This window comes from Pan paniscus, chromosome 16, assembly GCF_029289425.2.
Source record: "Pan paniscus chromosome 16, NHGRI_mPanPan1-v2.0_pri, whole genome shotgun sequence".
Classification (NCBI taxonomy): Eukaryota; Metazoa; Chordata; class Mammalia; order Primates; family Hominidae; genus Pan; species Pan paniscus.
This window is the reverse complement of record NC_073265.2, coordinates 22,353,510-22,372,157: the sequence shown is the minus strand read 5'-3', so window position 1 is coordinate 22,372,157 and position 18,648 is coordinate 22,353,510. Positions and strand designations below refer to the sequence as shown.

General features: G+C 39.3%; 1 protein-coding gene across 2 annotated transcripts in view; it reads right to left on the bottom strand.

The window, feature by feature from the left end:
• The window catches only part of RYR3 (ryanodine receptor 3), a 563,020-nt gene that overhangs the window by 279,993 nt on the left and 264,379 nt on the right, over window positions 1–18,648 (bottom strand). For both annotated transcript variants that reach the window (XM_034938474.3, XM_057299827.2), the window contains exons 13-16: window positions 7,424–7,592; window positions 5,920–6,055; window positions 3,078–3,173; window positions 1,446–1,564 (exon numbers count right to left, since the gene is read on the bottom strand). In XM_034938474.3, the coding sequence (XP_034794365.3) occupies window positions 1,446–1,564; window positions 3,078–3,173; window positions 5,920–6,055; window positions 7,424–7,592 (520 nt within the window). The remainder of the gene's footprint in view (window positions 1–1,445; window positions 1,565–3,077; window positions 3,174–5,919; window positions 6,056–7,423; window positions 7,593–18,648) is intronic.

The window sequence follows — 18,648 nt, the reverse complement described above, 5'->3', positions numbered from 1 at the left end:
TACTTCAGCTTGATGGGCCTCAGTTTTCTCAACTGTGGAATGGGTAGAATAGTAATCAACTTGCCACCAAGTGACATGCATCAAATGCTTTGTGGCTTTTGGCTGAAAGAAGCCACAACAAACTTGGTTATTTATTAAGTACACTATGTGTTCTAATAATAAAGAAACCTCTGGGGCAATGAAACGAGAGCAGCTTTCCTGTCAAAAGGCTTCTCTGACATTTTCACATAGCCCGTGGCTCCTAGCATGTGTTGCTCAGGTGCCTATTTATTATTCTCATTACACTTCGCAGACAGGAAGGAATATGTTGGAACGCAGAGAATCTGGACTGAAGCGGAAGCTTCATGTTTGCCTTTGATTTGCTGCATTTGGAAAAGCGATTTCAGATCCCATGTATTTATTTTATTATTTGTCAAACAATTTCCCACATGCTAAGGACCATGGCTTTCTGCTGCCCAAGGCTGATGCATGTCATACAGTCTATGCTGCCGAGTCTCAATCTCCCGGACACACTGAGCTGTCTCAAATACGCAGTCCCCCCAGATGATGACAAGCAGAGACTGCCAGTGACGAAGCCTACTTCTCCCCACTCTGTAGAAGCACAGCTGCAGTCCCACATGTCTCATCATGCCATCTGCTCTGAAATACACCTCCTGAGCCGTTGAATATCGCATCTGGCCACTAATTAGCACGATAGCCCCCGTGTGTGCAGATGTTGAAGGGTCAGGAAAAAAACTCCCCATATTTTAGTAGACTTTCCCCACAGATCACTGTGTCTTAGAGATATAACTTCATAAAAATAGAGATGTTAGAACTATAAGAGATCTCAAAAAAATGATAATAGCATTCCACTTAGTGAGATGCCCTTGTCACCATTTTACAGATGACATAACTGAGGCCCCAACTCATATAGCTGCTTTGTATAAAAGGGAAGGACCAGTGGCTTCAGTTCTGCTTGCACACGCACAGATTCATTTACTTCATTTGGTTTCACTCATAGTAAATCTGATTTTGTTTAATAACAAACCACGTTGCTAAGACTTTCTACACTGTTTTAAATCTGATTTCTTCATACCTTTTCTATACAGCTTGTTATAAGCTGTTTCACTACGAAATTCCTGGATCCTAGGGTGAAAGCCAGTCCCATACGGCTGGCCATGTGCAGACAGAGCCTACTGAGTGTCCCACAGTGAGCTGGTGTTAAGGGTTAATGATAATGAGCAGCGATTGGGGAGCTGTTGGAAACCCAGGGCACCATCCAAAGTCCAGTGTGGCTGCCCAGCTTGGAGAGTGCTTGTATGCGGGGAAAGTCTTTTTCCAGTTTCCTAAGATTTTTATCAAAGTCAAGAAAGACTAATCAACATGCTCTCAGTAAAACACAATGGTCATGAACAATGGGGAGGGAAACACCAGGCAAAGTCAATCACCGTTCTTTCCACACCTACCTTGTGATTCCGCCCGTGCTTATCCAACAGGGAGATGATGGACTTGATGTGGCCCTCTGCTATCAGATTTAAGGCTTCTGGGCTTTCAGTTAAGATGCAGTGCAAAACTTCCAAGATACCTACATGAATGCCACAAACATCAAATTTGGACATTAAATGCCCTGCAGAAGTGACCACAATTTAGAAACCTGAGTATGAACAGTCCTTCCTGAGGGGACAGGATATCATCAATTCTTTGAATCTATCAAATATTTCCAGCCAGAAAAAAAAATGCATCATTTCCGGTAGACTTCAGAGCCCCCTGGGAGCCAACCAGTCTGTAATTTACTGGTGATTTTAATTCAGCACAAACCCTATCTCCCGCTTCCTGGACAAAGACATGATCTTTGTATGTCAAAATACAGAGAAGCAGCTATAAAATAAAATTTTTCATTTGATCAAACCACATAATACTTCATTTAAAAATAGATATAAAAGAAGACGTCCAGTTTACTATAAATTCTAAAGGTCATTCAAGTAATTTGGAAAATATTCTGAGTTTCTCCCAAATAAGAATTTTTCTAGGAACTACACTAGAAATTATTTTTATTTTAGGTCTACTCATGTATCAAACAAATTGTAAGCTCACACAATAAAGTCTATTTGGCTTTTCCCCCTTTTTTTTGGCACACTGGATAGGTTATATAAGTGAAGGCTTAAGAAAAACTAGTGCCTCTGCAGCCTGGCACATACACGGTAATATCATGATTGAAATTCAAGGGAAGTAGGTGGCTAATAGCTTAATTAGTTTTATTAGGAAAATTTCTTTTGATTCTGTTTTTTTCTCAATGTTTTCATAAGTTACCCTGAAATGTAATCTAGCCCATAAGACCAAGGCACTGAAGAAAAGAGAGGCTTAGGAAGACGTGTGTAGGTGGATGATCCTTGGGGGAACCTCTCTTGGCCGGTCTGTTAAAGCACCTGTCATTTCTACACTGTGAGAAAAGCATCAAAACCCTTCAGCTTTCCCATGAGGGGCCTATACCTGCCATGTTTACTCATCTCGGAGGAAGCAAACTGCTAAGCCCTGCAGCATGGTCACTTCCCAATGATGACCACACTCTTGGCTCAGATTCTCCATAAGTCATGAGGGAGGACTATAGATATGATGTGAAGGGTGAGTCACGGGAGAGAGGGTGAGTGGGGATCATTTTTCCTCTCATCCCTGTCATTCTTCACTCCCGCTTTTAGACTGTAAGAAATAGTTTGGGCAACATTGAAAAGGGTTTAAAAACCCAGAGAATAAGAATATAATGGGAGTTAGAAGGAGACCAGGATCACTGGGTGGGTGAGGTGGCGGGGAGGAGGGGGGTGATTAATGGACCCAAGGATTAAAAATGAAGGCACGGAATAACAATGAAGGCACAGAGTAAAAAATTTAAAAAGGAAGGATTGTTGAAGTCTGGGTTAGAGTTGTTAAATAAAGTCGTACAGGTGCCAGGAAGCTTGAAGACTATTTCTTTTTAATTTTGAAGTATGATTTGAGGATTGTTTGCAATCCACTGGAAAAGATTCAACTTTGTTTTCTTTTTTTACAGAAAGAAAAAAAACACCCTTCATCTTTTCTAGTTATAGTTTCCTGTCAATTCTCACCTGAGGAAGATTCTAGTCTGTCCAATTTACTGATGAGCCAATCAAGGTTATTGGAGAATTGAGCGCAATTGTTTCTGTTTCCGCGAATGAGAGCAGCTGCAAACAAGGAGATATTTGATCATAGAGGTTAAAGAATATAATGATGGGCATGAGAACTTGGAAAGCTGTCGAATACTTCACTTGCTTAGCGACTAAAAGGAACTGAATGCCAATCTCACCCTATCTAGCCCTTTGACACAATTCTTTCTTTTTTTGTCTTTTTTTAAGTGACAGTCTCACCCAGTCACCCAGGCTGGAGTGTAGTGGCTCATTGCAGCCTCAAACTCCTGGGCTTAAGTGATCCTCTTGCCTCAGCCTCCAGAGTAGCTGAGACTACAGGCATGCACCACCATGCCCAGCGAATTTTTAAGTTTTTTTTGTTTGTTTGTTTTTTGAGATGGAGTTTTCACTCTTGTTGCCCAGGCTGGAGTACAGTGGTGCAATCTCGGCTCACTGCAACCTCCACCTCCTGGGTTCAAGTGATTCTCCTGCCTCAGCCTCCCAAGTAGCTGGGATTACAGGCATGCACCACCACACCCAGCTAATTTTTGTATTTTTAGTAGAGACAGGGCTTCACCATGTTGGCCAGGCTGGTCTCGAACTCCTGACCTCAAGTGATCCACCTGCCTCAGCCTCCCAAAGTGCTGGGATTACAGGAGTGAGCTACCATGCCTGGCGTAAATATTTTTTATTGAGATGGGGTCTCACTATGTTGCCCAGGCTGGTCTTGAACTCTTGGTGTCAATTGATCCTCCTCACCTCAGCCTCCCAAACTGTTGGAATTACAGGTGTGAACCACCACACCCAACCTCTTTCTATACTTAGAAAAATAAAAATCTAGTATTGACTCACTTTACAAGTATTTCCAGAGAGTCTGCTATGTACCAAACACCTGTCCAGTTGTTCAGACTAGAGCAATGAGAAAGGGAGGGAGATTCCCTGCCTTCATCAAGTAGGCAATGGAGACAATAAATGCATAGAGTAATGAAATTACTTCAGATAGTGATAAGCAAGAATTTAATATTGGCTTGGTTACTGACTTAAGAACTCAACTTCTTGCAATGTTTTCTTAAATTTAGCTACAGATTTATTATTCTTCAGCGCTAAAGGAAGGCATCCCAGTGAACACAGCTGGAAAGGTTGGCTACACAGTAATGGATGAAAAATAGCAACATGTAACTATAAAATATCTAAAATATATCCCTATTTGACAGTGGTTCTTGAGTCATGGTCCCTGGATCAGCATCACCTAAGAATTTGTTAAAAACGCAAATTCTCAGGCCTCATCCAGCTTTACTGATTTAGAAACTCTGGGGTGGGGCTCGGCATCTGTATTGTAACCAGCTCTCCAGCTGACCCTGATGTCTGTTCCTACTTGAAAGCCACTGGCAGATGATACTGCAGAGAGAGGGAGAAAATATGCTGTCATTTGAGTTTTACCAATCTACACCAAATAACCTTCTCTCCACAGGGCAAAAAGAGTAGACGCAAATCTGGAACAAGTCCATGTAAATTGATTCGCCCACAAGTAGCTTGCCCTTCACATGATACGTCTGAATTGGAATTTCACTGAGGCTGATACATGGCAAATTTAGGATAAAGAAAGGCCTCCTCCAGGGCCTCAGCTTTGTATCTTCAGTCAGTAAAGGACACAATTCAAGTCTGAGCTCCTAACCTCCTTTTCAGATCAGTTGCAGCAAGGAAGTTAAGCATAAGAGTCCTGGAGTTAGACTGCTGGGTCTCAAGCCATAGCTCCATCAGTTACTAGATGTGTAACCTTGGGTTATGAGCATCTATGTACATCGGTTTCTTCATCAGTGAAATGACAATAATAATAGTAACTGACCCTTAAAGTGTTGCTCTGGAGTTCAAAAGCGATATTTCACCGCTCACAAAGAGATCAATAATTGTTAGGTATTATTGTTAAAATCATGCCTACTGGGTCAATACAAAACATTAGAGTTTGAAGACACTTTACAGGGTCATACAGTGGCAATTGATCAGTACTGTGGTAATCCAATCAGCCTCAACCCTAAGCTGGGGAATAGGTCCGGACTGATTTCTCTGGGCTCCCTTCTGGCCTAGCGAACTTCCTATGATAGATTTCCTCTCAGTGGGACACACACTTCAGAGCAAAGCCCTAAAGTACTAGCTTATCACAGTGTCTGAGCAACTCCTGGTGGCCGCCTTCTTGCACAGGCTCATACTGTCTTCTCTCTGCCTCCCACCCATAGGCGGGTGGCCTAGGCCTATTGGATGGAACCTGTTGTAGCAGGCATCAGAACTTCACTACACACTCCATATTGTGAGAAGATAAGCTTGTTGCTGGAATATTCTTACTTCCCACCTTTTTCTTTTCACCAAAATGAAATAAATTACAGGCCAAAGCAGTGAGAATCATGACTAACAAGTGGACAAGTGAGAGGGCACAGATTTAAAAGAATAACAATTCTTAAAGTGCAGGTGATATCTTTGCAGAAGTTTAAAACTGGAAGACATCATAAATGTGTTCTAGTCTCGTTTCCTCATGAAAGGTAAGGAATAGAGGTTGAGGGAGTGTAGATGTCTGTCAAAGAGTTTCCCAGGTAGTTACAGGGAAACTGATTATCATCTGCTTCCACTGGCTGCTACTAGTTAACAGAATGAACAGCTGGGTTAAAATTGAATGGTTAACAAAAGACTTCTAAGGAATGAGGCAGTCCAAGTATCACAGGGTTAATGGCAAGTTAAAGACAATCTTGGGATTGCACGTGGAAATCCCATGGAAATCATCCCAGGGAGAAGGCACTGTATGTGTACTTACCCAGCAATTTGTAGAGGAGGTTCAGAATTTCTTTCCAGGCCATGCCACTCTCTTCCCTTGCAATCCCTGCAAAGTGTGCTACGCTATTGTAGATATTTAAGCGGTCAATGCAATTTAAGACAAGGGCCAACATTCCCTGAGAAGGAGAGTGGAGGAAAATGTAAACATTGCTGATTAAGAAAGCACAATCCCTTTTGCTCTTTCCCCTCCTGTATCATTCACCTTTTAAAGCTGAAAATGCCAATATGCAAATAGACCTTCATGGTGCCAGTTGGGTTTTGTTTTTTTTCCCTCCTAAAAACAAAATATGTATTTTTATGCCTGAGAGACCTAAATAGCATCCATTTGGAGAGTGAGTCAGCAGCCTCTTCTGACGGGTTGCCCCCACGTGCTTAACTCAATCCAAGGACATACTTAGGAAGAGGGAGGGTGAATGAGTTTCACAAAAACCTGCTTTCAGTCTGGTGTGAAGTGGTTCTGACTCACCCAGAAACAGCTCTGGATATAGTACCTATTTTTCTCTTAAATATCAAGTAAGTTCAAGTTCCATTCAGATGCACAAAACAGCCATGCTTGCTTCCTACCTCCCCACCCCCCCCCCCGGCCCCCTGCAAAAAAAGGGGATTTAGAGACAATAGCAGTACAAGAGGATCTTCAACCACTTTTCTAGCTAATTTGAAATACTATGCCACCCAGTAAAAATCTGTGCTAGCTGTTCTTAGCGCATGGGAGGGAGATGGTAAATGGAATTTCAGTAGCCTTTAAGTCATAGAGAATGCCCCTGAGGCCAAAGTCTGGTTAGATCAGAAGACTGAGCTGGGATGGTTTACATCCCACACCACTAACTTTGGAAATGCCCAAGGGACAAGCCCTGTGCCCAGGCATGGCAGGCCCAGAAGTACAACCATGGCCTGTTGGCACTAAATCATCACATCTCCGAGTCTGGAAAAGGCTTGTGGCTTGTCTGTGGTCACACACAGCTGGAGATGGAACCAGAATGAGGTCCTGGGTCTCTTAAGCCCCTAGCTGATATTTTCCTCATGGCCAGGCCCCACTCCCAGTGACTCAGATGCTCAATTCTGACATAAGACAGCGTCTTCTGTGTCTTTTAAACCAGCTTCTCAGGTATTCTCAATGTGGTAGAATCCAGGCATCTGTATTTTTCAAACAGGTTTCCCAGGTAATTCTAACGTTTCCCAAAACTTGGGAATCACAGCCAATGTCATGCTCTCACAGCTGAAATTTACTGAAAATGTATATTTGATACACATGTGGCACTGAAGCTTTAAAATGTAATCTGGTTTGAACGTGCGAGCCATTGCTAATGTAACCAGGTTTGGTGGACAGGGAAGGTTGGCTTCCAATTTCCCAGCTTCCAAATCTCTCTTGTCCTCTGGCTCTCTCATAAACACGTGCATGCAGAAAGACAAAGCTAAGTTGTAGTCACAGGGATATTCTAGCTCTGGACACTAAGTGAATTTCAACTTTTCATTTTTCGACTTACCTCTTCCTTGAAAAGATTTTGTCTGTTTTTGAGTGAGCGGAGCTTGTTCTGCTTGTCTTCATGTCGCATCTCCTCCTCCGGGGGCTGGAAGTAGGCGATCAAGTCCTGTAGGGTCTGCAGGACTTCTTCTATAGGCAGGGTGATGGGGGCAGCTGTGCGATTGTTTCCGCTAAAAACCATGAGATTGACATGGTTTAGGCACCAGCCAGCAGCAGGGCCCTGATGAACACCCACTGGGTCCCGCTCCTAACAGCCCCCCACGGTGCACCATGAGTTGCTTCCTTGGGCGGCCACTGTACCAGCAGCTACAAAATGAAGTTTCCCAGATATCAGAGCAACAGAAGGAAATATTCACAATCAAGTTTAAAGCTATTTTCATAAACAAGGGGAAGTGACTCCTTTTAGCACATTTATTTTCAAGCAACTTATAACTCATCCTGTTAATATTACTGTAATATTTCAGCACATAGCATCAATGGGTATTCACTGAATGTCTAACCATGATTTCCCTGTAATCTAAAGAGGTAATTTCAACCGTGATTTTGACAGTGACTCTTCTAACTATAGCAGATGCTTCCCCTTCCATTTACCCCTGGTTGTCTGTCACACATTTTTTTTTTAAATAAAAACATTTAGAAAAAATAAACTTCTTAACCCATGATTCTTTTAAACAATCACACCTTCTTGGCATTGATTAATCCTAAGGCTGGAAGGATTTCTATCACTGGGTCTTTGCCTCTATCTCCATGTTAGTTTCGTCTCTCCTCTTGCACCCCCTCCACGTCTCTATGTGTCTTCTGAGATCTCTGCATGTGTTTTTCTCATCACGTTTCTCTGTGTACATGCCTGCTTTCCTTCACTCCATTTGTTGATGGTTCCTTTACTTTCTGTATCTGTGGTCCTTTCATCTGACTTTCCTCTCCCTGTGTTCCCTCTTTGAATATCACCCTCCTTTCTCAGTGTCCCCTATCTCTCAAACATCCTTCTTCTCTGCCTTGAGGTCTGTCCCTCTTTGTTTCTTGGTGTTCCCCAACCACATGTTACCTGCCCTTCCATCTCTCTCTCCCTGTTGTGTTCCTCCTATTCCGCAAGTTTCTCTGTCTCTTTTTCTGTTTTAATCTCTGCCAATTTTTTGTAATTAAACCCCTTCAACACAGAGAGAATACAAAGCACCATAGATAACAAAATGACCCTTCATTTCCCCACCTCCTTGAGCAGTACACCTGGGAGCCTCTCAGAGGGCAAAGGCTATGAAGAGGAAGGGGAAATGGACCTTTCTCTTGTGGGTTTGCATCATAAGGCCCTGAGTGATTGAGAATTGGCTCAATGTGCAAGTAACATCACGAGGAGTTTTTTTTTTTTTTTTTTTTTTATTCTAAGTTCTGGGATACATGTGCAGGATGTGCAGGTTTGTTACACAGACGTGTGCCATGGTGGTTTGCTGCACCTAACAACCCCTGACCTAAGTATTAGGCCCGGCATGCATTAGCTATTTTTCCTGATGCTCTGCCTCCTCCTACCCCCCACCCCTTGACAGGCCATAGTGTGTGTTGTTCCCCTCTCTGTGTCCATGTGTTCTCATTGTTCAGGTCCCACTTATAACTGAGAACATGTGGTGCTTTGTTTTCTGTTCCCGAATTAGTTTGCTGAGGATAATCGCTTCCAGCTCCATCCATGTCCCTGCTAAGGACATGATCTCATTCCTTTTTATGGGTGCATAGTATTCCATGGTGTGTATGTTCCACATTTTCTTGATCCAGTCTATCACTGATGGGCATTTGGGTTGATTCTATGTCTTTGCTATTGTGCCTAGAGCTTCAGTGAACATATGTGCACCTGTATCTTTATAACAGAATGATTTATATTCCTTTGGGTATATACCTAGTAATGGGATTGCTGGGTCAAATGGTATTTCTGGCTCTAGGTATTTGAGGAATTGCTACACTGTATTCCATAATGGTTGACCTAATTTACATTCCTACCAATAGTTTAAAAGCATTCCTATTTCTCCACAGCCTTGCCAGCATCTGTTGTTTGACTTTTTAATACTTGCCACTCTGATTAGCATGAGATGGTATGTCATTGTGGTTTTGACTTGCATTTCTCTAGTGATCAGTGATGTTGAGCTTTTCTTCCTATGTTTGTTGGCCACATAAATGTCTTCTTTTGAGAATTGTCTGTTTATATCCTTTGCTCACTTTTTAATGAGTTTTTTTTTCTTGTAAATTTAAATTCCTTGTAGATTCTGGATATTAGACTTTTGTCAGATGGAGAGATTGCAAAAATTTTCTCCCATTCTGTAGGTTGTCTGTTCACTCTGATGATAGTTTCTTTGGCTGTGCAGAAGCTCTTTAGTTTAATTGGATCCCATTTGTCAATTTTTGCATTTGTTGCATTTGCTTTTGACGTTTTTATAATGAAATCTTTGCTTATGCCTATGTCCTGCATGGTATTGCCTACATTTTCTTCTAGGGTTTTTATAGTTTTGGGTCTTACACTGAAGTCTTTAATCCATCTTGAGTTAATTTTTGTATAAGGTGTAAGGAAGGGGTCCAGTTTCAATTTTCTGCACATGGCTAGCCAGTTCTCCCAGCATCATTTATTAAATAGGGAATCACTTCCCCATTGCTTGTTTTTGTCAGGTTTGTCAAAGATCAGATGGTTGTAGATGTGCGGTCTTATTTCTGAGTTCTCTATTCTCTTCTATTGGTCTATGTGTTTGTTTTTGTATCAGTATCATGCTGTTTTGGTTACTGTAGCCTTATAACATAGTTTGAAGTTGGGTAGTGTGATGCCTCTGTCTTTATTCTTTTTGCTCAGGATTGTCTTGGTTATATGGGTTCTTTTTTGGTTCCACATGAATTTTAAAGTAGTTTTTTCTAATTCTGTGAAGAATGTCAATGGTAGTTTAATGGGAACAGCATTGAATCTATTAACTACTTTGGGCAGTATGGCCATTTTCATGATATTGATTCTTCCTATCCATGAGCATGGAGTGTTTTCTATTTGTTTCGGTCATCTCTAATTTCTTTGAGGAGTGTTTTTTAGTTCTCCTTGAAGAAGTCCTTCACTTCCCTTGTTAGCTGTATTCCTAGGTATTTTATTCTCTTTGTAGCAAGTATTAATGGGAATTCATTCATGATTTGGCTCTCCGCTTGTCCGCTGTTGGTGTTTAGGAATGCTTGTGATTTTTGCACATTGATTTTGTATCCTGAGACTTTGCTGAAGTTGCTTATCAGCTTAAGAAGCTTTTGGATTGAGATGACGGCGTTTTCTAGATACAGGATCATGTCATCTGCAAACAGAGACAGTTTGACTTCCTCTCTTCCTGTGTGAATACCCTTTATTTCTTTCTCTTGCCTGATTGACCTGGCCTGAACTTCCAACACTACGTTAAACAGGAGCTGTGAGAAAGGACATCCTTGTCTTGTGCTGGTTTTCAAGGGGGAATGCTTCCAGCTTTTGCTCATTCAGTATGATATTGGCTGTGGGTTTGTCATAAATGGCTTTTATTATTTTGAGGTATGTCCCATCAATACCTAGTTTGTTGAGTATTAACTGTGAAGAAATGTTGAATTTTATCAAAGACCTTTTCTGTGTCTATGAAGATAATCATGTGATTTTTGTCTTTAGTTCTGTTTATGTGATGAATTGTGTTTATTGATTTGCATATGTTGAACCAGCCTTGCATCCCAGGGATGAAGCCAACTTGATCATGCTGGATAAGCTTTTTGATGTGCTGCTGGATTTGGTTTGCCAATATTTTATAGAGATTTTCACATTGATGTTCGTCAGGGATATTGGCCTGAAGTTTTCTCTTTTTGTTCATCTCTGCCAGGTTTTGGTATCAGGATGATTCTGGCCTCATGAAATGAGTTCGGGAGGAGTCTCTCCTTTTCAATTGTTTGAAACAGTTTCAGAAGAAATGGTACCAGCTCCTCTTTGTACCTGGTAGAATTCTGGCAGAATTCAGCTGTTAAGTCCATCCTGTCCTGGGCTTTTCTGGTTGGTAGGCTATTTATTACTGCCTCAATTTCAGAACTCATCATTGGTCTATTCAGGAATTCAATTTCTTCCTGGTTTAGTCTTGGGAGGGTGTATATGTCCAGGAATTTATCCATTCTTTCTCAATTTTCTAGTTTATTTGCATAGAGGTGTTTATCATATTCTCTGATGGTTGTTTGAATTTCTGTGGGGTCAATGCTAATATCCCCTTTATCATTTTTTATTGTGTCTATTTGATTCTTCTCTTTTCTTCATTAGTCTAGCTAGCAGTCTATTTTATTAATTTGTTTTTAAAAAACCAGCTCCTGTATTTGTTGATGCTCTGAAGGGCTTTCTGTGTCTCTATCTCCTTTAGTTCTGCCCTGATCTTGGTTATTTCTTGTCTTTTGCTAGCTTTTGGGTTTGTTTGCTCTTGGTTCTCCAGTTCTTTTAGTTGTGATGTTAGGATGTCAATTTGAGATCTTTCTAGCTTTTTGAGGTGGGCATTTAGTGCTATAAACTTCCCTCTTAATACTACTTTAGCTGCATCCCAGAGATTCTGGTACATTGCCTCTTTGTTCTTATTGGTTTCAAAGAACTTCTTGATTTCTGCCTTAATTTCATTATTTACCCAGGAGTCATTCAGGAGCAGGTTGTTCACTTCCCATGTAGTTGTGTGATTTTGAGCGAGTTTCTTGAGTTCTAATTTGATTTTGCTGTGGTCTGAGACTGTTATGATTTCAATTCTTTTGCATTTGCTGAGAAGTGTTTTACTTGCAATTATGTGATTGATTTTAGAGTAAGTGTCATGTGGCACTGAGAAGAATGTATATTCTGTTGTTTTTGCATGGAGAGTTATGTAGACATTTATCAGGTCCACTTGATCCAGAACTGATACTGAGGTCCTGAATATCTTTGTTAATTTTCTGTCTCAATGATCTAATATTGACAGTGGGGAGTTAAAGTCTCCCACTATTATTGTGTGGGAGTCTAAGTCTCTTTACAGGTCTCTAAGAACTTGTTTTATAGATCTGGGTGCCCCTGCATTAGGTACACATATATTTAGGATAGTTAGCTCTTCTTGTTGAATTGAACTCTTTATTATTATGTAATGCCCTTCTTTGTCTTTTTTGATCTTAGTTCGTTTAAAGTCTGTCTTGTCAGAAACTAAGATTGTAACCCCTGCTTTTTTCCACTTTGCATTTGCTTGGTAAATTTTCCTCGGGCCTTTATTTCAAGCTTATGCATGTCTTTGCATGTGAGATGGGTCTCTTGAATACGGCACATGAATGGGTCTTGACTACTGACCCAGCTTGCCATTCTGTGTCTTTTAATTGGAGCATTTAGCACGGCTTCTTCTTGATGGCCAATTTCTAATGAGCTCTCCTAGGCATTTACAGTATATTTGCTTATTCACCAACTGCTAAATATTAATCTGCATACATGCTAAGGGAAGATTTTCATCTGGGCCCAAAGACTCAAAAAGTTCTGAAAGCAATCAGGCTGTGAGGTGATCATTCCAATTTTGTATTAAAAATGCCAAGTGCATGCAATGGGGAAGGAATAATGGGGGACTGTAAGCTTATTATAGGCAGGGAGGCACATCAGTGTGTATTCAACTCCTAGCAGTGCCTGGCACATTGTAAGTTCTCAGTTAGTGTTTGCAAATGACTACCTGGGATATTATTAGACACAAAAATAGTGGGGAAGAGAATGCCATGAGTACATGAGATGAAGGCTTGGCAGTATGAAACTCAATTTGATAGAACTTCCCACTTCTGAATTCAGTGAAGGAATGAATACATTTTCCTCAATATTTTGGTCCAGTTCCAGGGCTTACTTTTTGCTTTTTGTTTTAAAAACACTTTCATTTTACTAGAAACATCAAGGGTGGTCAAGAATAATTCTTTACATGATAGGAAAAGATGACAGCAAGAGGTTTATAGACATTTTTGTAGCTCGCTGAGGCAGCAAATGCACCACACAGGGAGTTGGAAATCTCAGGTCTCAGCCTTGCCACTGCCATTATCAGTGTGATATTTGGGTTGCCGCTAAGCCTCTTATGCTTCCATGTAGCACCTGGAAAATAGGAAAGGTGCACTCTTTGATTGCCAGGGTACTTCAGGTCTAATTTTCTGTCTGTTGGGTTCTCACTGCTGGACTACTTCATCTTGCCCCTTGAAGAAACATGAATATTATAGTCCTCCACTAGACTAAGGCAGATTCATTCCATCCTCAAAAAATAAGACATATCACATGCTTGGCATGGGGAGCAATGGTGAAAACAGACATTACTTCTGGAAAGCATCATGGCATTCATATTCTACTCTAGAAGAACCTCAGAGAGTAAAGCCCAATGTATAGAGATAAGTCAGAGCCTCAACTCAGAAACAACTACAATTAGCACCTATCCCTTCCCACCTTCTTCAACTCCCTATAGCCTGTCCCACTATATTCTTAGGCCTTTGCCAATGAATTCTTTTACTAAATTCAAGTGAGGTCCCAGGTGATTCTGAATATTTCTCGTAACATAATGATTTATTTGTTGTCTCTCTTCTAAGGTTAAACTTAGAGGACAGCTGACAGTATCTTTTCCTCAGCAGAGTTTTTCAGACTCCTTAATCGATCACACTGTTCATTCTACTGGACAGTTCCCAGCAACTCTACAGAGGATGATGAGATAGCATGATGAAATTTTAACCTCTTCGTCTTCATTTTTCTTTCTTGTTCCTTCCCTATTCCCTTAGCCTTAATGTGCTCCCAGAAGGCCACCCCTCCTCCTGGTTTCCGTGTGCACACAGCATACAAAGTTGGTTTCTCAAAAGAGATGGGAAAGAAGAATCTACTTCCAAAATGTTTTTTTCTCCTTCACTTCCTAGCTATCACAAAATCCAAATACTATAACTTTTGCAGCCCACACCCCCTCAGCATTGATATTTTTTCATTAGTCCTTTTTTTCTAAAATATCCTGTGCCTGAAAGAATCAAGAATTTCCCTCTTGAGGGTGGGACTTAACAGCTGAATAAAGAGCTCAGTAAATCTTTTCTCACACAAAATAATAAAAAAATTGGGCAAAATCATTCAAAATAACAATCTCTGGACTCTGGAAATTGACTAAAGGCATACAAAAAATCAAGTATTTATTTTATCTTATTTTTATTTTTTATTTATTTTTTGAGACGGAATTTCGCTGTTGTTGCCCAGGTTGGAGTGCAACGGCACGATCTTGGCTCACTGCAACCTCCACCTCTTGGGTTCAAGTGATTCTCATGACTTAGCCTCCTGAGTAGCTGGCATTACAGGCATGCGCCACTATGCCCGGCTAATTTTTGTATTTTTAGTAAAGACGGGGTTTCTCCATGTTGGTCAGGCTGGTCTCGAACCCCCGACCTCAGGTGATTCACCCACCTCGGCCTCCCAAAGTGCTGGGATTACAGGCGTGAGCCACTGTGCCCAGCCCAGTATATATGTGTCTGTGTCTGTGTGTTTGTGTGTGTGTGTGTGTGTGTGTGTGTATATAGTTTTTTTTTTTTAATTTAATGAGCCTTAGGAAGAACAGTTGGAGTCTATGGTGTTTCAGCCTGTTGATGCTTCCATCTCCCTCCCCCCACCGCCTCATGGCAAAACAGCTCTAACAGGGCAGAGTAGGCAGTGGGCAAGGCCACACACATGCTCGGGAAAAACTGGAGAGGACCCTAGCTATCTATTCATTCCCGCACAAGCAGAAAACAAAATCCAGGATAGAACTCTAAACTGCCTGAACCTCGAACTGTCATTCAGCCCACACACACAGGTCCATCAGCAAATAGTCACAGGCTTGTCTTGTAAGAAATACTAAGGGAAGTCCTTCAGGCTGAAAGAAAATGACACCAAACAGTAACTGGAATCCATGCAAAGAAATAAAGAACACTGGTAAAGGTAACTATGCAGGTAAACACCAGAAACAATATAAAAACATGTATCTTTCTTTTATGTTCCTGTAATTGATTCAAAAAACAACTTCATAAAATAATTATAAAACTGTGTTGCTGAGCTTATAACTTATGAAGATGTAATATATGTGGCAATATTATCACAAAGGAGTAGGCAAAGAATGGAAAAATGTTAATGCAAAGTTGCTTTGTTAAGTTAGTATTAATTTGAAGTGGATTATTTCAAGTTAAATATATATTAAGTTCCCTAGAGCAACCACTAAGAGAATAACTCCTCAAAAAAGTATTTTTAAAAACCCAAATTAATTAAAATGTCACACTAGAGAATATCTATTTAACACAAAAAAAGGTAGTAAGGGAGGAATAGAGGACCAAAAAATAACAAAAGAAACATAAGAAATAAATAGCAAAGTGGCAGACATAAATCCAGTTATCTAAATAATTACATTAGATATAAATGGATTAAGCATACCAATGAAAGGGAGAGATTGTCAGACTATTTTTAAAAATCAAATATATGTTGTCTACAAGGGACACACTTTATATTCAAGGACACAAATAAGTTAAAAGTACAAAGATTGAAGACAATATGCCATACAAACAAAAAACATAATCTGCACATTGAAGACACCTGGAATGGCTCTATGAAGTAGACTTAAGACAAAACTGTTCATAGAGAAAAAAGAAAAATAGTTTAAAATTACAAAAGGGCAAATTTATCAGAAATATATATCTATTATAAACATACAAGCACCTAACAACAGAAACCAAAATATGTGAAGCAAAAACTGATGGAATTGAAGTAGAAGATGACAATTCAACAGTAACAGAAACATCAATACCCGATTCTCCACCAGTTAATGTAATAAACCATATTAACAAAGGACAAAACTATATGATCATATCGATAGACCAAGAAAAAGCATTTGAAAAAAATCTAATGCTCATTCAAGATAAAAGCTCTCAACAAACTAGGAATAGAAGGGAACTTCCTCGACCTGATAAAGGGTATCTACAAAAACCCTACAGTCAATATCGCACTTAAGGGTGAAAAATTGGTGTTTCCCACCCTGTCCCCACCCCCACCTTAGATCAGGAACAAGACAAGAATGTCTGTTCACATCACTTTTATTCCACATTGTAGTGGATGTTCCAGCCACTGCAATAATGCAAGAAAAATAAATAAAGGGCATCCCTATTGGAAAGAAAAAAATAAAGCTCTTTTTATTTACAGATGACATAATCCTGTATGTAAAAAGTTCTAAAGAATCCACCTGCTCCCCAAAAAGCCCACTGAACTAATAAATAATTTCAATTAGGTCAATGACATAAGATCAGTATTTTTAAAACTTAATTTCTATATACCAGAAAATAATATGAAATGAAATTAAAAAAATTATATTTGTAGTAGCACCAAAAAGAATCAAATACATAGGAATACATTTCATAAAAGAAGTGCAAGACTTATATAATAAAAACCACAATATCTTCCTGAAAATAATTAAAGAATAAATAGACATTTTATGTTTGAAGATTGGAAGACTCAATGAGGATAACAGTCCTCCAAAACTGATCTCTAGATTCAATTTAATACCCATCAAAATTCCAGCAGAATTTTTTTTGGACAAAAATTAATAAACTCACTCTAAAATTTACATGGGAATACAAAGGACCCAGAAGCACCAAAATAAATTTTGCAAAGAAGTAAAAAAATTGGAGCATTCACTGTACATGATTTCAATACTTACTATAAAGGTACATTAATTAAGACAGTGTTATTTTGGAATAATGACAGGCATATAGATCAATGGAACAGAACTAAGCGCCCAGAAAGAACTCTTATATTTATGATCACTTGGCTTTTGACAAAGGTGCCCAGGTAACTTGATGGGGAAATATTGTCTTTCCAGAAAACTGTGCAGGGGAAAATCTGATATCCATATGGCCACACGCAAAAATATTAATTTAAACCTTTACCTGATACTATGCACAGAAATAGACTCAAAATAGATCATGGACCTAAATGTAAACGCTAAAATTTTGAAACTTTTAGAAAAACACAGAGGAGAAAATCATGATGATTTTGAGTAAGGTAAAGAGTTCTTAGATATGACACCAAAAGCAGAATCCATAAACATGTTAAATTGAACTTAATCAAAAATTAAAACGTTTGTGCTTCAAAAGACACCATTTAAAAAAAATGAGAAAAGCCAAAGACCAAGAGAAAATATTTGCAAATCATAAATATGGCAAAAAAATTGTAATCAGAAGATACAAAGAACTCTCAAATTTTAAGACAAATGACCCAACTTAAAAAGGCAAAATACTTAATTACATTTTACCAAAGAAGATACATGAATGGCTAATAAGCACATGATAAAATGTCCAGTATCATTATTCATTCTGGAAATTCAAACTGAAACCACCACGATAATACTACTTCATAGCTACTAGTATGGCTACAATCAAAAAGTCAGATAGTAACAAATGTAGGAAAAGATGTAACAAAACAGAAACTTCAGACATTTCTAAGAGAAATGTAAAATGGTACATCCACTTTGGAAAACAGATTTTCAGTTTCTTAAAAAGTGAAACATACCCAATTGAATAAACAAAACATGGTATTTATATAGAATGGAATATTATTCAACCTTAAAAAGGAATGAAATGTTACATGTTACAACATGGACAAACCTTGAAGATATTTTGCTAAGTGAGATAAGCCAGACACAAAAGGACAAATATTGTGTGCTTCCACTTATATGAGGTACTGAGAATAAACTCATAGAAGCAGAGAGTAAGTAGAAGTTATAAGGGGCTGAGGGACAGGAGAATAGGGAGTTCTTGTTTAATAAATACAGAGTTTCAGTTTGGGATGATAAAAACATGTGGAGATGGATAGTAGTGATGACACTAAACCTAAAAATGGCTAAAACGATAAGTTTTATGTGATGTATATTTTACCACAATAAAAATACAACAAAAAGTTATACAAATTTATATGTGACTCAGCAATTTCACTCCTAAGTATTTACCCAAGAGAAATGGAAACCATATCTGAAAACTTTTACACTAATATCCATAGAAACATTGTTCTTAGTAATCAAAATGGAAACTATCAACTATTCATCAACTAAATGAGTAAAATGTGATATATGTGCATCTCTATCTATATAGATCTTTCACTCCACACACACATACATGCACACACACACACAAGAATACTCTTCACCAATAAAAAGGTGAGGAAACAAATGAATAAACTTCAAAAATATAATGCTAAGTGAAAAGGCCAGATTCAAAAGACAA